This window comes from Colossoma macropomum, unplaced genomic scaffold (assembly GCF_904425465.1).
Source record: "Colossoma macropomum unplaced genomic scaffold, Colossoma_macropomum, whole genome shotgun sequence".
Classification (NCBI taxonomy): domain Eukaryota; kingdom Metazoa; phylum Chordata; class Actinopteri; order Characiformes; family Serrasalmidae; genus Colossoma; species Colossoma macropomum.
The window spans coordinates 21,753,952-21,776,013 of NW_023494800.1; the positions used below are offsets into that span (position 1 = coordinate 21,753,952).

The following is a 22,062-nucleotide window of genomic DNA, read 5'->3' on the forward strand; positions in this document are numbered from 1 at the left end:
GGCGGTAGCCCATGCAGACGTAAATCATGCAGTGTGCCTGGCGTAATTGGAGTAACAACTTTTAATAGAGCCTTTTGTTTCCACTTTACCTGATAGATAAGAAAGGGATGAGACACCTTTGACATGGTGTCTGAAATAATTTAACCCACACAAGCACTTCAGCTGTTTTTTCACTGTTCTATCAAAAAAGTTATTTGTTTATTTATTTATTTTAAACGCTATTTGAAAATACCAGCTGCCCCTTACATTGTGTGCCATAATGCAAATTAAGACAAACTACTGTCTTCTGCAGAATTGTCACGATATGCAGTATTTCTGTGATCCAATTTCAGTTACGAAGTAACGTGAGCATCACAGAGCCTAATACCATAGCTTGCATTTAGTAGTATGATCATTTTTATCGTTATCATGATAAATTACATCACAATATGTCACAATGTGCATTTTGTGGATATCATCAGTACTTAAAACACTTCCTAACTGCATGTTTAGTTATCAGATGTCAGAACAAAGAAATATAATATTGTGTATCGTGAAAAGTGTCTTGATATTACATTTTTGCATATTGCCTTCCTCTTTTTGCATTTCTACTTATGGCGGTATACACTGATAACTTCCAGTGCTTCTCTTTGTTTGTTTGGTTGTAAATCGAAATACTGCCAAACTTTGGTATTGGCACCTGTCTTCTGGTCAAGCTTGTCTGTTTTACTGTCGACCAGAGAGCTGATCTCCAGTAGCTCATTTCAGAGTCTATTTGTTTCGTTTGCTTGTTTCCTAGCATTTTTTGGCAGCATGCAAGCCTATGTTCTAATCTTTCCATGTGGCATTCAAATTATGTATGTGTATAATTACTTAGTGATGTTCTGTTTGAATGGGCTATAATTCAGTGCAATCTTTTCTATTGTATATATTTTTGAACCAACCAAAGATTGGAATAATTGTTAAGAGAATGGTTAAATAAAGGTGAAGCAATAGAAAGGTAGACTGTTGAACATGAAAGAGAATGACAGAACATCAGTGCATAAAAAGCGGCATTTATTTAAATGATCTCGATGACACATAATATCAGTTATCAGCCCAAGGTCATTCTGTGCCCCCTCACATTTATCATTTTATGGCAAATGGACCAATAGAAATGGTACAAGATTATCTGGAATAAAATATTACATTAACTTACATTAAAGTTAAGAACTTTTTTAGCTCCTCTAAAGTTACATTTTCAGTGATAAGACATTTTCTTAGGACAACTTTCCTTTAAGCGTTCCTTTATCTGCAAAGGGTTTTAAAGCCATTTTCTTTTAGCACACTGTGAGCTCTAATATGATCTGAGTCTTGTACTTTTCACATAAGTGGCCACAAAGTCCTGTTATGCTGATTCATTCTTGTAATGAATTTCATGTCAGTTGACTGCATGTTTGTGTAAATGCTGAAATTGACAGCGTCTATTTAATCAGCTTTCTAAATGCGACGCAAGAGTAAACCTCTGAACTTTTCAACAGAAACAGAGTACGCAAGGGAGTAGACCTAGCAGTTCAGTCTATTAGGAACAGCTTTTTATTATTGCAAAACCCAAGGCAGTGGTTTTTGTGCAGCAGTACCAGTTAACTAGAGCACTGAATAAACTGACACAGGCAGGCAATTGTTGTTTTGTCTTTTGAGTAGAGCTTTAAGCAGCTATCCTATTATGTTCCAAAATCTGGACAGCAGTGCATATCTGTCATCCCTCAATCCCTCCCCCCATCCCCTCCTCATACTGAGAGCAATCCAGTTAGCTTCAATCATATTACACCTAATCTAATCACAGCTAATAAAACCCTGTGCTTCACCACATCTCCCTTTTTAAGCAAAGGTAAAAGAGATGTGTAAGCTATTTGTGCAGCTGTCTCGGATCAATAGAGTGCAAGCCAGAGCGGGGAGATTACACAATCTGTTACATCCGTCTTTATGGCACCATAGACAGTGTGTTCGCACAGCCTGTGTGAGGCAGGGCCATGGCCACGGATGAGCCATGTGGGCTTCTTCCTTAAATAGGGAGCCTGCTGAGCTTAGTTGAGGAGAGAGAGAGTGCAAAATCAAGGACACGGGCTAATACACTCTTTTATTCTGTCTGTTAACCCTGGGCTATACTGATGGTATATAAATTAGGCTGTACCAATTACACATTTTCTCTCCTGATACAGATTCCAGTTGTGTTGGCCGATACCAAGTAATGATATGTGCTATTTGCTTTTTTATTTGGGATGCACCAATATCACTTTTCCCTTCTGATATGTGATCCTCACTAATAGGTGGACCGCGGTCCGAGTCCGGACCCAGACGCTGGGCTGTGCAGACCTGGACCTATAACCGATAAACTATGGAGAATTATTTATACTTCAGTATACAGTATATGGCACTGAATCATGATGCAAAGTAGACATTATGATGTTCCAGACCTCTGCTTGAGGAAATTTTCTCTAACTGGACCTTATTGAATTTTAATTAAAGACCCCTGACTTATACTAACCCTATTAAACCTAACTACTCAGTAAGTGTCTTTAAATCCTGATGTTTATGCAATTCCACTTATTAAATGTTCCATGTTCTGTGTCTCAGGTTATCAGACTTGAATGAATGGCCCCTTCACTTTTAATAAGAATCATAGTAAACCACTGAAGGAAATGTAGAATATTTTTATAATGTTCGAAAAAGTATTAATAAAAACAAAACTGAACATTATAAAGATAAACCTATGTTGGGTACATGTGAGCAGGCAGCAGCTTCTCTGGCTCAGCATAAAAGGTGCTGAATGTTGTTTCACAATCAAATTTCTCAAGTCTTTTGTCTCATATGCCTGGTACACTCTCACTTAAATCTATGACCGTCAATCACTTCTGGAGTTTGGTAAATATTACAACATTCACACTATCAGTAGCAGCTGTTTAGCTGCAGTTTCTTGGCTGATTGTGAGCACCAGGCCCTGAGACTATGCTGCTGTCTGATGCAGCCAGTGAATGCTATGCTAAAGGCTAACCCTAAGCAGTTTCTTCCCTATATATCTCTAATGTTCGCTCCCTTGATAACAACCTGGACTACCATTAACTCTGCGACTAACTACAGAGCAGGAGATTAGGGATTGCTGAAAGATATCTGACTCCATACAGCTGAACAGACTAACGTTAGCATGATTTGCATTGTTTATGTATTGCTTTATCTGGCTTGTTTATGGCATACTGGTGAAACTAATGGAAGACCTTCAGTCAGTCTATCACCCACTACTAGGTCCTCCCCTTGAAATGTTGTGTGACATATTTTGCAATGACCATTTACACTACTGCTTGTTTCAAATGTGAAATTATCCCACACTGCAGATGTTGCTTGCTTCAGTTATAGTCTGTCTACTGGAGCCATCACTCAGTAGCATGCCTCTGTGTCAGAAATTGCTTTGTGGTATTGCTATTCTTCATTGCCAATACCAATACTGTCTTTGAGTGCCTGTATCGGTGGTGATACCGGTAGATTACACATTACTTCTCAACTATAAAGGATATTAAAAAAAAAAACAAATACATAAGATAATAAATAAAGAGTCTGCCAGCGTAGTCTACTGGATAATATGCTGTACAATTTTGTAGCAACTGTGAATAAGAAACAGTGTAGCTTTAAGCCAATTGCTGATAGTAACGGAAATTGTGTTAATGAAAGAAATCGCTGATAGTTTGCATCTGTCGCAAGTTGAAGTTTATATATGTTGTCTGGCTTCACAACATTCTAAAGCAGAGTGAGGCAGCACTGTAGACATGCTTATTAAACAGATAAAGCTGTACTGAAGCCTTTCACTCTCTGTATGTTTTCCTTAACAAAACCTGAACGTTGGCTTAACTGTCTGACGGTCCTTCCAAACCATGCAAATCTAAGAGGTAATTTAATGTAGCCCAGCTTAATAACAGTGGTAGGTTACAGTAACAGCAGCATATAGAATAACGCAACAGCACGTTTTAGCCCTTTCAACAAGAAGCAATTTATAGGTGGTATAAGATTTTACCGAACATTATAAATACAGTACCTTTAGCATTCTTTCCTGTGACGTTACCAGATTGCTTACCATGCTGAAACAGGTTGTTGCAGAAAGGTGCCGCAAATCTGAAGTGAGAGGCTCCTCAATCTAGGTTAATATGAGCCTCTTGGTAAAGCCACCTTTTTCAAATGCGTGCTGGAAATGCACAATTGATTTATTTGTTCCATTTCCCCCACATAATCATATTGGCAATAGCTAGGAGGTGTGGTTGGATGATGGTATAGTGCACACGGTTTTACAAACCTATATCACTGTCAATACCAATACAGCATATTCTGTTGGTGCATCACTAGTTTAAAAAAAAAAAAAGGATTGCTTATTACATCAGCAGGACTATTTCCAGCATTTTAGAGATTAATTGTGCTTTTGTATTTCAGATAATATTTTACATTTTGTGTTTTTTGTGTGTATTGATTTCCTAGCAAAGCATATGAGTCACTTATTTCCTGACCTAAGATAACAAGGCATAATATTTTCCATACACAGTTTGCGGTCAGGACCAGACAGCATGCCAGTGTCCCCTAAAATAAAGGTGACATTCTCTCTCTCTTACCCTCTCCAGCTCTTTGGGTGCCTTCGGTAGTTTAAGGGGCTAAAAATAGCTGCGGCTCTTGCCATGTCGCGCAGCCTAATTAAGAGGAGAGGGACGAAGGTGCTCCCAAGCATCTGGGCCCGGCATGTAATAGCTGCCCTTGTTCCCGTTCGCTTGTGGATGCGTATCGCTGCCAATTATCTTCTGTAGCATGGCTTGCCTGTTCTTCCAGTCACAGAGGAAAAATCGTAGAGGAGCTGACTGACTACAAATCAAAACTTTCACCCATTCCAGTTCCCAGCGTGCTACTCAAAGTGCTCCTCGGAAGAGAAGTTGCGTAAGCACTTTTCTTTCCCACCAAATGCCAGTGTGAATGGGCTGAATACTTTTACTTTGGGAATTCGAGATGCTTGATTCTTGTTAGCGGAAGTAGTCAAGAGAATGCTTAGCTTAATAGAATCAGGTGGAAACGTTCCAGTGGGAATGCGATGAAAGTGGCAAGTGTCTGGTTACAACCCCATTTGGGCCTACAGTCCCTTCCAAACCTTCCCTTGCTACAGTCTTGAGCTTGTACCACTATATCGCTGCTTTCATAAGAAATTTTATAGCACCTGTATTTCCCTGTATTTCACCATTTGTGAATGCCAGCAGCTTTATGATTTAACATTTTGTGACAGATGGACCAGTGGAAGTTACTTTAATAGATTAAAAATGTTTTCATATTCTCCTGTAAAGTTATCGTTTCAGGGATAGAAAGTTTTCTTACGAAAGAACGTAGAGTCCAGAGGCTGATTTTCAAATGCCACCATTTCTCCTTGCTGAGTTGTTAACATTATAGATTGGCACATGAAATGAAATCAAAGCCAGGCTGACTTTGTAAGCGACTGGGTCAAATTTGCGCCATGCTTTTCTCTACTGAACCAGAATTGAGCTGCGTCGAAAGGAGACTTCAGCTGACAGCTCATTGATTTATTTTGGTTTCTCTGTCAAAGACACGTCTAAAATGCCTCCATCAGAGAGCCGTCTTAAGGGTGTTTTTTTGCATCGAGCTGGCGTGCCGGGGCTGACGGCAGCAGATGAAAGGGAGGGAGGCCCCGTAGTGATGGAGCTTCCTGTGGGCTTTAATCCAAACTGGCACGTCTCGATGTGCTTGAATGACTCAGGATAGCGGGCCTGCCGCAGGTACAACTCCGTCTACTATGAAAACGAGATGCACTTGCCAGTCGATTTATTCATGCGCTCTACATGATTCTGATTGGTTTAGCAGCATCCTCGCTGCGCACCGACCAAGCACTCTTTTTAGATTCTTCTCACTTCTCTTTGTTTGTTTACTCCTGTGGCTGCCTGGAGTCTGGGTAATTGGGTAATTTCGGTTGATTATAGACGTGTTAGGCTGACACCTGCTAAACGATTGTTCTCGACTTTTTTTAGCGATGGCTATCGGCCTCGCCTTTCTTTTTGATACTTGCTGAAGCTGTTAGAGAGAGTGAAAAAACAGCAGTGGACTGAGCGAGATTCAGTTTTTAATCTCTAAAAGACCAGAGATTCTTTTTTTCCCCTCCCCTCCTCCATCCTAATTTTCACAAGACAAGCAGGATACCTCCTCCCCTTCTATAATCCACTGTCCATGGGGTTGGGCAGGGCCCATAGGGTGTGATTACAAGTGGGGAGGGGGGTACAAGCTCTCAGGGTCAGCGTGGTCCCAGTGAAACGGGAGATTAGGGCCACTGATGAGAACGGACATTAGATAGGCAGTGTACTTGGTACACAGACACGGGCCGAGCACTGCCCATGTTGTGCGTGGGGGGGGTGGCATCCGCTCTTTGCCAAGCCAGCCTGTCTCAGAGTCTGGCACAGACAGCAGGACGGCAGAACGGTGGCCGGCACACCGTGTGCAGGCCGCCCCGACTGTTTACCAGCACACTTTGGTAATGTGGACTGAGCTCCGTATGTGCGTGTGCAGGCCGGGGTGTGAGAGCACACAGGCAAGCTCAGGATGAAGCCCAGAACACACACCGGCTGGTCTGGCAGGGGACGAACACGAGGCTCTGAGTGCACTGAGAACTGACAGAGGAGATTGATTTCCTCCTCTGGCACTCTGCTTCAGAGCTCAATATGGTACAGCAGCAACTTCTGGTCCTCCATTTTTTTTGAGTGTCCGAAGCTGCCATGGATTGACTGACTCGTAGCTGATGTCTGAACTTTTTCCTTCTCCAGTACACAGAAAACAGCTTTAATCAGGCCTCAAATGTGGGTCCAAATTTGAATACAGCCTGAGAATACAGCCAATCCAAAAAATTTTGCTCAAGCTTGACATGACCCGCCTTGAGCCACACCAAGTTTTAAGTCAGAAACTAACAACAAAATTTTGTACAAAATTGCCAGATAAACCCTCACATTTTCAGTAATGGCACCACTTACACATAATTATATATTAAAGCAATCACCCTTTCAAAATTAAGTTTTAATTCACACTTTAAATAACTTATTCATCCAAAAGTGTTTTAAACAACATCCCAAACATTGTCAGTCTGGGTGAACTTTCCACACTGCTCTGTTCTCACACTGTGCCCTGCTGATATAGTGAGATGTTACTCGTCACCTGTATAACTTGTTCCGTACATAGGACATATTACACGTAACATAAAAATATGTTTTTGGCCGAACAAATTCTATGCATCCTTTTAACTGCACTAAACTATAATCTCCTGAATCGATTCATGTTTTATTACTTAGTATCCATTTTCTCACGAGCGTGGGCCTTTGCTAAATTCTGTCATCAAGTGGTATTGTGGGTAACTCCAGCATGCCAGATTTAAAAACTCTTTAAGATAAGGAAGTAGGGGTGGGTAGGAATAATGTGAAGAGAAAAACGAAAGCAAGGAGAGATGCAGAATAAAATCTGTTAAAATTGGAAGGTTGGGCTGCGAGTACCCAAATGTGAAATATGAACCCAACCTGAGCCTGGTGCAAAATTGAGAAACGGCATCCGAACCTATTGAGTACAGACAAATATTTCAAGCTCTAATATAGACCTAGAAAAGTCGTTAATCAAGCGGCGTGTTATAAGTTCTCGTACTGTGGTGATATCAGGACAAGTTTAGGGTTGACAGCTGTGTCCATAAGCTTTCAAAACTTGCCTAGATTGTTATATATCACTTTTGCCAAGACTTAAGCCTTACAGACTTTCTGTAATGGACTCGCTGTATTTTTTTTCCAGGAATGCACCCAACATGAGGTCAGGATCTTTTTTTTTTTGGAAGGGGGTGGGGGGGCGCATTTGGTATACATCTATTCATTTGCACATTTGGTACAGCCCAGATAAACAGGATTAGGGATTTAGGATTACACTTCCCTGACCTTCTCCAGATTGTCCAGTGTCTAGACCCTTGGGCATCTAAATGCTTTTTGTCAGTTCAGCCTCTTATGCCCAGAGGAGTTTGCCCACCCTGCTATCACAAATGGCTCTTTACCCTTTGAACCAAACAGTCTGCTAAACACAGCTTGAGTTTGTATGTGTTTTATATCCCAATTCTGTTTTGTCTGTCCTCCCATCTAACCTAAAACCTTTTCACTTCCTCCCCATGTGTGCGGTTCCCTTACATCATTCTTGGGACTGTCATTGGAAATGTGTGCATCCTGAAATGAAGAATATTCTTGAGAGGAAGAGGTGAATAATAGGTCAAACTGAAACCGCCATGATTAAAACATTAACCCACCCATGAGTCATACCTAAGGAGAGCTCTATTATTTTTCAAAATTTCTGCATAATTCAAAGAGTTTTGTTTATAAAATTGTGAAACAGAGAGTAGTTTCATGTGAAATGCTCCATTCTAGAGAAACTTGCTGACTCAGAATCATTCATAGGAACCAGACATGGGAAGTGTTTAATGCCACTAAAAGTTGCATGAAGTGGTTATGAATATGCTGAAAAGGCATTATTTTCAGTTTTTTACATATATATATATATATAAATATATTTTATATATATATATATATATATATATATATATATATATATATATATACATATATATTATATAATATATGTGGGTTGTTTTAGAATAGTATAGGTCTGTTTTTCCACCCTTTGAAGTCCTTATAAATTTAAAAATGTCTAATGTAGGTTGGAAAGTTAATTATAATTTTTATGTAATTATTGGTGGCATTTCCCTTGTTTTGGGGAGTTATAAATATAGGACTTTGGTGATAAATACTAAACTTGTGATTAAAATAGCCGCTTCAACATTCTCTTATGCACTTCTGGTTTTCTTCCAATGTGAACCCATTTTAAGGTCATTTCTACCCTAAATTCAAGAGTTACAGAGGCAATTTGTTTCACTCTGAGCCTGACGGGAGTTATTTGAATGTTCCTCAGTTACAAAGCCTGCTGAGGCTAATTTGCAATAACCTACAGCTGGTGATTTGTCACTTTTACAAAATTAGAAAATTCCATTTTTTCCTGGTAGTTTTGTCATCGTAATGTATTGTTATTAATCACGGATTCAAGGTGCTTTTCATGCACAAAGTGCTGTGTTTGTTTTTCCTTTCTAGGATTACCTGAAACACCTGTTATAATTGCAGGAGGTTTATAGATCTCACTTCTGTTGCTTCTTTATGACCACGATCATGAACTAGGGCTGACTACAGTGACTCTCATCTCCACCCATACAGTGAAATCACAAGCAGTTAATTGAGGAGAAAAGTATGCTTTTGTCAAATCTTGAACATTTTCAAAGTTGTAGGTGGCATTTTAGATGGAACAAAGGGGTGGTGGCTGGAAACTGAAGTAGCGTCAGTCTGCTGACCCTTCATGCATGAACAAGGCTGAACTCCTGGGTTGCCATCGTTGTGTCTCCTGAACAATGTTGGTCATTGTAAATGTGAAATGGCACTGTACCAGTCAGGGCGGGGCTCTTTGGTTCGTAGGTCCTCCTGTGGTTAAGACTTTGGAGAGAGTAGTCCTGTGCGGCAAGGCGTCCAAGACTAACTGCCAGGCATTGTCCTGCAAACCCTGGCATGCACAGCAACAGCCGCTTGCTTCAGGAAGTGTCTGGTGTCTCTGAGCAGCAGTCAATGCCGCGCCGATGTTCCGAGCTGTTCAAGCGTGCGTGTTCCTTTTTTTATCGTTTCTTTATCCCACCAGCCAATCTGCACCATCATTCCGCTTTGAAATAAAACAAGAAAGGATGGGATTGAGGAAGCATAAAGGGAGAGAGAAGGAAAGCTTTGAAGGCTCTAAATCTTTGTACCCTTTTTTCTTTCTCTGCTTTAATTGCTGATGCAGTCATTCAGCTTGTCGCTCAAACACTCTGCCTTTTCTGAGGCTGTTGATTTCTTTCTTTTTTATCAGAGGAATTCACTTCACTGAAGTTTCATTCTGTCTAGGTTTGAATTGGTGGCAGTCAGTACCAGCCACTGTATACTGGGATGTGTATTCTGACACTTGCCTAGTTTGTAGTGGCAGTATAGCGCCGCTGCATTGTGACTAATTTTGATATTTGAGTATCCGTAACAGTTCATAAGCGGATAATGGATTAACTGCAGAGAAGAAAATAAAAAGCCGAGTAGTTCTTACTCATAGCAGTACCATGGAGGGAATTTTAAGCAGGAAACAAAGGAGTATGTGTAAAAACATTTTATTATTAAAAGTAACAAAAGGAAGCCAGTAGAATGTCATGTCTTAAAAGGCCCGAGTAACAGAGAGTGCCCATTCAGATGAGTTAATGAGTTTACGCTAGAATTAACCGGTGCACCAGCAGATGGTTAAGACTTGGTAGCTTCTACATTGTGGAAGATTTGGTAACATGTTAGTTTTTAAACGCAACGTTAAGAACAGAGAATATTTTTTTTTATTGGTTAATGTCAGCTGAAGTAGTTGCCAACTTTTAAGTGGGGAAATGTCACTTACTACCATGCACCATTGTAAAATGCATGAGTCAGACCATTGGAAAATAACCAAGCGCTGATGTGCTGTGTACATAATAACAGCAGTATATGGCAGCATTCAAGCCCCAACATAATTTTTTTACCTTATTTTGATTGTGTTTGTTTCAGCTGTGCGTGTATCGTTGGCTGCTTGGTAACAGATATGATGCAATTTTTAGGGTTTAGGGTTTGCTAACTTGAGAACGTGCTATTAGATAAGATAAAATTCCTCAATTAAAGAAAGATTTGCTTCTGTAATAAAATTTTTTGAAAAAAAGACTTCCACCAAATCGTTCAGGCACACCACTGTTATACATTTCTGTAAGTATATTTAAAGGCTATATGTAGTGTTTTTGTTTTTCCTTGTTTTTTATTTTTTTACGAAAACCTTTTTGGTTTTATAGCCTTCATCTTGTAATTGGAGGTCGGGATTATTGTACCCCATGGGAGCCTCAATAGCAACCAGAACAGATTCTCAATTTTGGTGTTACAGATGGGTGGTTAATAAAAACTGTCTGCAGTGTCTGATAAGGGTTTGTGGATCTACCCTGTAGCTATTTTATCTAAGAAAGCTTATTCCCTAGGGTCAAAGGGCAATGATGATGTAAAAGGCCAGCATGATATGTAGTATAGCATTCTGCTTTTAGCATAGGTAAGGTTTTCTAGCTTTTTACTGTATTCACTTCTTATTATTTTACTATACTTACTATTATCTTATTATAACTACTAAGAACATGCTGTTGATTAGGAATGAGCATAACTGTCAAACTGTTATTCAGATGTGTTGTGTCACCCACAGTCTTGCAGAAAGGGGTCTTAAAAAAAATGTAATGCAGAGGTCAGTTTTTGGCTCTTGCAGATAAGTGCATTTGTGCATGTGCAAAGTAGGTCAAAGTGTTTGAAGCTCGACTAGTTCTAAAGGCTACAAAATGAACAGCATGTTGGTTTTACTTTGGCATGTGATTTAGCTTATGTTCTATTGGATTTGAAGGAAAAACGCTGGTCACACAGCACAGAATTTACTGCAGAAAATGAAGGTATGATACAGCATGCTGTGCCCTTGAGACAGGGTGTGTTAAAGCTACACTGCCATCAGAAAATAGGTTTCATACCTCCCAGACAGGGAGCTTTTTTTCACACATATGTTGGTTGAGAGTGGGACTGTGAAAAAAGGAAAACAAAGATCTAGGACAGAAGGAACTTGCTAACATGGGAGATGGGGACAGTCCTGTAAATGTCAAGGTCTCTATTTTTCCATGCCTCAACACTTTTGTTACCACTTTTTCCTTTCGTATTTTCATTCTGATATCTCAGCATTCTGTTATTTATTTTATTTGTAGTGTTGCAGTGCTTTTGACAAATGTAAGGTTACAGAAAAGCCATTTCTTTTTATACATGGAACGATACTTGCTTGGTAGGGCTGTGCAAAATAACTACTGCCTCCTCTGGTAAGTAGGCTTTTCTTTGGTTCTGATTCTAGCCTACTAGAAGATGCTTTCAGCACAGTGTCCTTGTCATTCAAGTGTTCTTGCTGTAAGGTGCATTTTTGTCCAACTGTAACTTTTTTTTTTAAATGGATGCACAAATAAGGGAATTGTGGGTCAATTTTGGGTGTTTTTCCATGTACATATCTGCTGATGCTCATATTTATAAAATGGAGAAACTGGGAAAAGATTTACCTTTAGCATTGCAATGAAATGTCTTTATTTGAAGAGTATCATAAATGAGGTAAAAAAAAAATAAAATGCAGATGTTTTAGCATTTCTGGAAACACACCATCAAACATTGATCAAATCTAAACATCTGTCCAATGCCAGTACTTTTTTAAATCAAATATCTGCTAATTCCAGTTGAGATGTCAACTAAAACTGCGGTTAACTAGTACAACACTGGATGCTGATGAGGACTCGTCGCCTTACACAAAGTATTTTCTCCTCATTGGACGATGTTCCATGTTAGTTTGTCAAAGACTTTCTGGACCTGACTAACATCGACTGAAAGTTTGACGTGCTACATCAGCCTTCTCAATCCTTGGCAATGCATTCATATTAAAGCACTCGTTTCAGAGTGGCAAACTTTAATATACAAACTGTTACTACTGTACTCAATTGTTAGTCTGTATTTCCTCTGTTTATTGTGCTCAAATAGAATGAATACCTGAATCGCGATCTCAGTATTTGAATACTAGCTTTTCAAACAGCTAACTGGAACTTGTGTAGCCATTCACATACGTAATACCGATATGATTCTGATATCATTGTGCATCACTACTTGCAGTTGAAGTCACTCACTGCTGTTCAGGTTCAGCATTAATAAAGGCACATCATTGAGTTCTGTGTTGATCATATTGGTAGTTCTGGAATTGCCTGTCTTGGCTCCTGCATGCTTCCTGAATCATTTCAGTGCTGTATTTCGTTCATTCCCCTGACACAGAAGACAAATTTATTACACAGTGAAATGGGGTGTGTAAATCCTTGTGCATCCTGCCCATTCGAAACTCCCCGAGATCTCTCTTAAGTGGAACTATGCGGTGTGTTTCATGTCCTCACATTTTTATTGGGTGTAGCCTATCCCTTCTGCTGCACATGATGAATGCCTTATGTCATCTGAATCTTTACTGTTATGAGAATGCCGAACACAATGGGCTGGCTCCGCTGTCTCGGCCTGGGGTGACTGGCGCATATTAAAGAATCGGGCTGTGAATGGGAGAAAAGCTTTGGAGCCGTAATCCAACCTCTGACGACACTCTGGCTGCCATTCTTGTTCCTCTGCCCGGCACAATAGAGCTCCAGTGACAGGTATTGTGGCTTGAGCTTAAGCCTAGGGTGGAGAGGCAGGGGATATTGAAATCCTGGAATCACTGGGGGCATCATCCAGACTATCCCTTGTGGAATTTGGCCCAGCTTCGTTTTGCTTCATAAATCCCAAGCGCTCCCTGCCACATGCAGCCCTAGCCACCATACGCCTCTAAAATTCCTGGTGGTGATACTGGATCACGCAAACTGACTACAACACCAACAGCTGTGTTTCAGTGTTGTGGGGGGGGGGCGTATTCCCGTCTCTCTTTTGAAGTGATAAAATGGCTTTCTCGGAGGCTCCCCTCCCCCCTCCCCCCCAACCACCATCTTTTTTGAGTTGTACTTTTGTGCTTCTGCTTTGCTTTGGTATTCATGCATTTTTCTCTCAGTACCTGAAACGCTTTGATTCTTTGTTCCACTCTCCCTTTTCACGTAACCCACACATTACGTGGATCTCTTGATGCCTTTGAAAGTGGACCTGTATTCCACCCCAGACACGCCATGTCTTGTCGCTTTGCTTCAGTCTTTGCCTCAGCAGCCCTCTGCACCATTGTCAACCACTTCCCGTACTTAAATGTCCATGCGGGCCAGTGCGACAACCATGTATGTGCAGAGCTTTAATTCACTGAAAAGGCCTTTATTAAATCAGACAAAAACTAAAATGACTGTAGACATCAAGGGAGCCAAAGTTGCTGAAAGTCCATACAGCGCATGTTTACTTATGCCTTTACTTTCTGATCTGAAAAGGGCCAATAGTTACTGACTTAAACATTTGCTGAGTTTTAGAATTCCCTTTCATTCTTCATTTTCCCACAAACCAGGGTATACATAATTCAGCTGCTCTTAAGTTGCACAGGCAGGTTCAGGTAGAACGGCCTGCAGCAGAAGCCTGGCCCTGATGAGAAGAAAGCAGAAAGGGTTTCCAGGAATTTGGCACATGATCACATCAAATTCCCTTTTATAGCAGCTCATTTCTGTCTTCTCCTTTCGTACTGTGGTGTCCCCCACCCTGTCCAGCCCTAAATATGCCTTATGCCCTCTCAGGGGCCTTTCCATTTCACCAAGTTTGTTCCTTTCGTCAGTGTTAATGTAAATCCTCTTCAGTCACTCACCTGAACCACATTTTATATTGAATGCCTCATTTGAGATGAAAAGATGGAATGACTTTTGCACTTTGAAGTGCTTGAAGGAGAACGAAGATCACTTTTAAAGCCTTGGCTAATCAATGCAAGCCGCCACCATTATCCTGTAATCCATGCATCGCCTTTGTAAATTCCTCCCTAGATCCTCTTGGTATTCAGTGAAGGGAGCCATCCTCTACCGTGTTCTCACGGCATCGCTTCTTCAGCATTGGGATGAGTTTGGTTTTTAGTAGTCATCTGACGGAGAGGAAAAAAATGCCTGCGTATTGTGTAGTGCTTGAAACTGTGGCAACTTAGCAATGAGGTATTAGCCTAGTAAAATTAGCCCATTTTTTTGTAACTCACGGCAGTTGTCACAATTAAGGGCAGCTAATGAATGAATCGAGTCATTAATAGTTGGGGTGAATATGCTAGCAAACAAAACGTTTTGGTTTCTAGTAAATAATGATGAAAACAAGAAATAAATAAATAAAAACATTCTAATCCTCTCATAATGTGCTGTTGTGATGAACTGGCTCTTTGTTACTACATTGTTAAACAATAACTAGAGTAAAAGAAGCATTTTCCAGGACACTTTTATTTGTGCTTAATTTGTCCTAGTTATAGTTTATAATGTAGTAAAGCAGCCTGTTAATCACCAAACACTACCTTGTTAGGCTTAATAAGCGCATTACAAGAGCATTATAATGTGTCCTTATGTTGAAATGTTACCAAATATCTTTCCCTGCTTTTAACTGTTTGCTCTGTTTGTGTTTTTCTCCCCTCTAGACTACATGAAAAGCTTGGCTAGATTACTTCGGGCATGACCCGTCTGGAGAAATTGTCTGTGCAAGAACAGTTTGCCCTTCAGAAGTCATCTTCACCCTACCTCCAGGCCATCTTCTTTTCCACACTGGCTCTGAAGATAAGGACTTAGAGAGGGCAAAGCAGGAGGGGTGTCAGGGTGTTGGGCAGGGGGCCGCTGGCGCACGAGGGAGGGGCAGCGCACATCTCTGGAGGTGAGTGGGAGCCCACCCTCGCACATGCCGTCCCCTGCCCACACCGGTCCTGCCGCCCTCTGCAATGGTGACATGACAGCAGACGCCGCGGAGGACCTCAGCTTCACATTGCCATTTTTTTCACTGTCTTATCTGACCCATACAATAGACATTGTAAATCGCTTTTGAACAGACGACAGTGTGTATATACTTATCCGAGTGGCTGCAGGGTGATGATGCTGGTGTGTGGGCGCATGAGGCGGCTCTACCGGCAGCTCACGCTGCAGACCAGCCTTCTGCTGCTCTTCCTCTTCTGCATGGTCAGTGTACTCATCTCAGCCTACTTCCTGTATGGGGTCAAACGGGAGCTGGAGCCGGCAGGGGTCGGTGGGGTGGAGGGTGCGGAGGAGGGCACCGCCAACTGGGAGGATCCACAAGCAACCCCCTCCCCACCCTCAGCCAGGGTTCTTCCCGCAAGAACTGCCAAACCTGCAGACACGTCTCGCACAGACCCTGTGGTGCTGGTATTTGTGGAGAGCCTGTACTCTCAGCTGGGTCAAGACATCGTGGCCATCCTGGAGTCGGGCCGCTTCCGCTACCAAACTGAGATCGCCCCTGGCAAGGGCGACATGCCCACCCTTACGGACAAGAACCGTGGCCGCTTCACACTGGTCATCTACGAAAATATCCTCAAATATGTCAACCTGGATGCCTGGAACAGAGAACTGCTCGACAAGTACTGTGTGGAGTACGGAGTGGGCATCATTGGCTTCTTTAAGGTGGGACCTTTTACCATCATATTACAAATGCTACATTGATTTGTAAGAATGCTTATTGCAATAGTTAGATGAAAAATCATTGCCTTATTCTGTTCAGTATTGCCTTACTCCACTCCACTTACTTACTGGAAGCTTATACCTCACCACCTAGCATCATGCAGGCTGCAATTTTCTAAATTTCTTTGTAATTCAGTCAATGAGAAAGTTATTCAGTGTGCTTTGAGTTAAAATGGTGCATTGTAGAGAAACTTGATTCCTTTGCAATGGTGAATCAGGGGTCACAATGTCTGTAACAAAAATAGAGATTATTCACAGTCCAAAATGTCCTGTGAACCTACACGTGTCTCATGAGTTTTTAAAGATGATGCTAATGATGGAAAAATAGTGGAAAATCTAAAAAGATTTCTTTGAGGATCATTTTGCCCTAAAGCACCTTGCATGTACCTCTCCACCATGAATGGATTTTGAAAATGTTTTAGACCAAAATCTTATCGCATAACTATCATAAAACAGTGTCATCAAGTAGCATGTTTGTAACCATTTCACGTAGTAAGTTTCTAAGGTAACTTGGATACATTAAACACTTTGGACATTTGGTTCCTATCAGAACCACTGTGTACATCTCTGACTCGGTGAGTTTCTCTAGAATGTTTTGCATCAGCCTACTCTGAATGACTGTGTTTATCTTAACCATTTAGTGCAGAAGTGTTGAAAAAATCAGTTGAACTCCTCTTGAATCATGACTCAAACTGCGTCAAGTTCTTAAATACACTTACAAATGCAGGGATACAGTGGCTTCTGAGACTTTGGCATGCTGTTATCTGTAGAAATGGATGAAATCGTGTCTTACAGGTATAAACTGTACAAGCAGCCATTTTGATAGCATCGAATTGACAGCACCTGACTGTATAACGTTGACCTGAAATACACATTTATGTATTATTCTACACCTTGTAGTGATAACATGACAAATGTACAATGTTTGTTACCACCAAGTAACTCCTCAGCTTTATCCACAGTACATCAGTTAAAGGAGGATTTATTTTTACAGAAGCGTCTCTGCCTTCAGATCTGTATCAGTGAAATCCACTGATCCCCCTCTGCTGTGTTGGCAGTGTCTGACATTTTTGTAGTGAAAGTTGATGACTGTGTGTGGCCATAGGCCTGTTTTTAATCACTTCATTATCTGGAGGGGTAGCACATGTGAATCACTCCAGACTGCATATAGTCATTGTTTTTTTTTTAAAGGTTGCAGTAGTGCCACTGCAACACTGATAAACGTCTTTTAGCTTTTTCAGTTTGAAATTTGCTCTTTCATTTTTTTGATGGCTCTAAGAATGGTAGATAGGCCGCCAGCCAGAAGCTGCCATGACAGCATTTACAATGCTTGAGACAACGGTCACATTTGTGTGTGTGTGTACTCCGAAATGAAGAGGCCTCTTAATTCATATTTTATAAAAAGAAATGCATCAACATCTTCCATGCCTAGTACATCAATTGATGCAACAGAAAATGGACCAGCGCAGGCAAGTGAGGCTCTATTATGCACAGAATGGCTAGCAAGTTTTCTCCTTGCTTTGAGTACACTAGAAAACAAAAGGAAATTAATATTTAGAGCCAGTGCAGTTGATACTAAATACTTTTTTACTTAATTTAAAACCTCACTATCCTCACTGTCTGAAATAAAAGTTTGATGTGGTTTTTAAATACTGTTGAAGTTTCAAAACATACCCTTTGCTCCCCAGTCTATAGAGTCCATATAGTCAGTATGTGGAAACAAAGCTGCAAAAACAGCCTTGTGTATTTCTGTTTTCATGAAGTCATGAAAACCAATAATGTGTTTACATATTTCCACCTAATTAGCCTAAAGCAGTTTAGCCCAACTCATACACACTGAAGTTATGAAGATTGTTTCAGCCCAGACTGTCTTTTGAATGAGGCATAATACTTGACAGCCAGTAAAAGGGGTTAAAAATGATTATATCAAAAAGAATTGTGAAAAGTGGACTTCAGGGGAAAAAATAAAATGAAGAAAAATGTATGATATGAGCCTTTCAAACACAGCTCCCCTCTTTATTTTTATTGTTATTTTTATTGTTTATCCAGCAGTTAACCTGCAGCTGATTTTCTCAGCCAGAACAGAAACGAGGGGACGTGTTTTAAAAGCATCATCATGCACTTGTTGTTCTCTTGATGCATGATGCTCAGAGAGCTTTAAAGCTAATTCAGTTACATTTTACCAGTGTTCACAAAGCTGCATGATGCCTACATAAGCCCTTCATGACAACTGACGTAGACCTACATGAACACCTACAAAACGCATTGCAACAGGTATCATTTGTCATAAAGATTTCAGTTACTAACTTTAATGTCAAGTTGACACAGCATCTGTGTCAGGTGACATAACATCTATGTCCGGTGACAGATTTTTTTTCTGACATGTCATGACACTTTCTGGGGTGAAATGACAGACTATAGCTCACTTGATGCTGATTTGCATCTTGGCAAGTCAAGCTAGCTGAACAAAAGTATTTTTGGTGACACTTGGGTAAGGTGAGTTTCATTTTACCATTTATAACATTAACCTACGTCACATCATCAGCATTATACTGTGTTATACACTAAGCTACAAAGTCAGTTGTTATAACATGCTATGTCATTTCACCCAAAACAGTCGACAACCTAATGTCAGAAAAAAATATCAGAGTTGACAAAAGCCGCATTTATGACAGACGGCGCTTACTGGAATAAGCCTTCACAAACGTTTATGCAGGTTTGTCAATTGCCGTGGCAAGCCTATAGGTGTCATGTAGGCTTACAGTAAAGTTTTACCACTAGTTCTTCTATTGAAATTGATGAGGACATGCATCCAAAAAATGGCCAGTTTTTTTTTATTTTAGTTGCTCTATATTATGATTTTATGGTGTAAATATTCATACCAGCTACACATTGAGATTTTATGATGTAATTTTATTACTGTTTTGCAGTTTTATATATGAATATATAGAGCCATTAAATATATGAGCCATTTTATGGTGTAAAAATGTGAGCCGTATGCCTTGGGCAGCTATATAGTCAGTCAATATTTGAGATGGTTAAGAGCTTGTATGTTTCCTAACACTGAGTTACTGTAACCTGCAGATTGTGAGCTTATGTTAAAGAGCAATTAAATAACATTTTCCTTCTTGCCTGAAAACTTTGTCAAATGAAAAATTAGCCAAAACAACTGTTATTCAGCCAATTTTTTTGTAATAAAATTAGAATTTGATCAGCACGGTTTTAATTTCTATGTAAGGCTTTGTTTCTACATCACTGATAGAAGTATCTCATCTCTGGGTTCCTCGCTGGCTGGCACTGCTGCTGCTTTCTTTGAGGATGTTAGCCTCTCTGCCTTTCCAGGCTGTAAGGCCTCAGTGAGTGAAAGCTCTGAACATTTCTGATGATAGAGCCTAGAGGTGCATGGCTCAGAAGACTGAAACAGTTCCCTGTGAGGCGGACAGTGGCTGCAGGTCCCTGTCTCTCACTCCAGTAATGTGGCGTGCCTAATTTCTTCCCCACCAAGTCTAGACTTGCACCTGTCAGGGCTACAGCTTAGTCACAAGCGCCCTCATCTCCCCAGAGTGTGGAGCTCTGGCTGCAAGCACGCATTACCATGGAGGACACTAGCGATTCAGCTTGTAATTACACATGGCTGTATCAACTCATTTAAGCCCCTCTTCGCCTTCCCATTAGTCCTCCTGCTTAATCCTGTATCTGTGTTGTTAACGTGTAATTGGAATAAACCCTCCTCTCTTAGCCAGCACTTGGGTCAGCATAATCTTCTGAGGCTATATTAAGCGCACAGCTTTCCGTGGGTCTTCCTCCGTTCTCCTCACTCTTTTGTGGCCTTTTAGGCCAATTATCAAACATTTTGTATGGATTGCTCTTTGACATACAGGACTAAATGGAGATGGGGAATCTGAAGTGGAGAAGCAGTAAAGTAGGAATGTTAGTAGACTGGACAAAGTGGAAGGAATGATTAGAAAGTGATGGAGCAAGAAGTGTGTTTGTTAGGGAACGTGTATTGTGATATGCTTCCATCACCACCTTTTTTTTTTCCTTTTTAGTCATCACTCTAAAAATTTTAAATGAGAATTTCTTCTCCTAGATATTATAAATATACAATATCTATGATACCTAGGATATGTAATTATATATTTGCACAGTCTTGATAAACTCTTGATAAAACCAAAGTTATTTACAGCTACAGCAGTGCCATGGATTTGGTTATCAGTGATGTACGTCTCTGAAGTATCGTTTACAAGCAAAACATACTGCTGTGGATAAGCCAATAAGCAGCAAACTAACAAAAATAACAGCAAAGTAGAAAGCTACAGTTCTCCTCAAAAACAAAACAACGCAGTGGTATGAGGGCAGGGGGCTACAATCGCAGAGCAGTGGCTCTTGCTGAATGTCACTGATGGAAATTGAAAATTGTGTTCATCTTATTTTCATGCTCACTCTGCATTCACATGATTTTCATGTTCAGTTCCTCTGAAGCCTGCGTTCACATGATGAAAATAATGCTAACAAATTAATAAAAGTAGTAAATACATTCTGATGAAGCTCACGTCCACTTGGGTTAACAAAAAACACTACTTTTTAAATGGAAAAATCTGTCTTTAGGATCAAATTTGGGCAAATAAAACAAATACATTGAGTTATGATTAACTGCACAAAATAATGTGATATTTTAATTTAGTTTGACAACCCAAGTAAACATACATAACTGATATGTAAGATATAAAGTTATGACCGTGAAGAGTTAAATTGTGGGCTAACATATGGACCCTTAAGGTTTAAGGAGTAATAAGATCTGTGAAAGAACTCACATTTCGGTGGCTCTGTGTAAGCCAATGCTCATTGTCTTCATTGTACATAAAGTGCAGTTTATCATCATTTGATCCACCCTCACACGGTCTGCTGGCCAGAGCGGGTTAGCAGAATGTGAACGAGTGGCGAATACAGAAGCATCCTAAGACTTTCAGCCTCAGGGGTACCAGTGAACCTCATTTAAGAGGAAATACCGTTTAGCTGCAGTTTGATGAATGAATGAAGAAAAATTTCAACTTTTTTGTACTTTGCTAAACTTGTTCCATTAATGAAAGTGAACTCTTTCTCTCTCTTTTCTTTCTTCCTCCTTTGTCCAATGCTCTTCTAAAGGCCAATGAGAACAGTTTGCAGAGTGCCCAACTGAAGGGTTTCCCCCTCTTCTTACACTCTAACCTGGGCCTGAGAGACTGCAGTGTTAACCCCAAGTCCCCCCTGCTTCTAATCACCAAAGCCCTTGAGGTAGAGCGCGGACCCCTGCCCGGGGACAACTGGACTGTCTTCCAGTCCAACCACTCCACCTATGAGCCTGTGCTGTTGGCCCGAGGCCGGGCGGCCGAAGCCGGGGGTCCACCTGGTCCCTTGCATGCAGCAGTGGTCCAGGACCTGGGGCTTCATGACGGCATCCAGAGAGTGTTATTCGGGAACAACTTGAACTTCTGGCTGCACAAGCTGGTGCTGGTGGATGCGGTCAGCTTCTTGACAGGCAAGCGGCTGTCTCTAGCACTGGAACGCTACATTCTGGTGGACATTGATGACATCTTTGTGGGCAAGGAGGGCACACGAATGAAAGTTTCTGACGTGAAGGTGGGTATCAGCATTCCACGGGATGAACGTGGTTATATGAATATGATTTTTGTCTTTGTTTACTTAATTCAAATAAGGCAAGAGTAATTTGGAATAGTATTAGGTGTTATGCTGTGAACAGTGGCACGTGTGAGCATATGGGAGAATGGCATATGTTGGAGCTATATGTCTGT

At 40.7% G+C, this 22,062-nt stretch overlaps 1 protein-coding gene across 2 annotated transcripts in view; it reads left to right on the forward strand.

The window, feature by feature from the left end:
* Nucleotides 1-22,062, forward strand: part of ndst1b (N-deacetylase/N-sulfotransferase (heparan glucosaminyl) 1b) — a 92,553-nt gene that overhangs the window by 47,314 nt on the left and 23,177 nt on the right. For both annotated transcript variants that reach the window (XM_036588601.1, XM_036588602.1), the window contains exons 3-4: nucleotides 15,226-16,213; nucleotides 21,416-21,889. In XM_036588601.1, coding sequence (XP_036444494.1) covers nucleotides 15,668-16,213; nucleotides 21,416-21,889 — 1,020 coding nt within the window. In that variant the 5' untranslated portion in view covers nucleotides 15,226-15,667. The remainder of the gene's footprint in view (nucleotides 1-15,225; nucleotides 16,214-21,415; nucleotides 21,890-22,062) is intronic.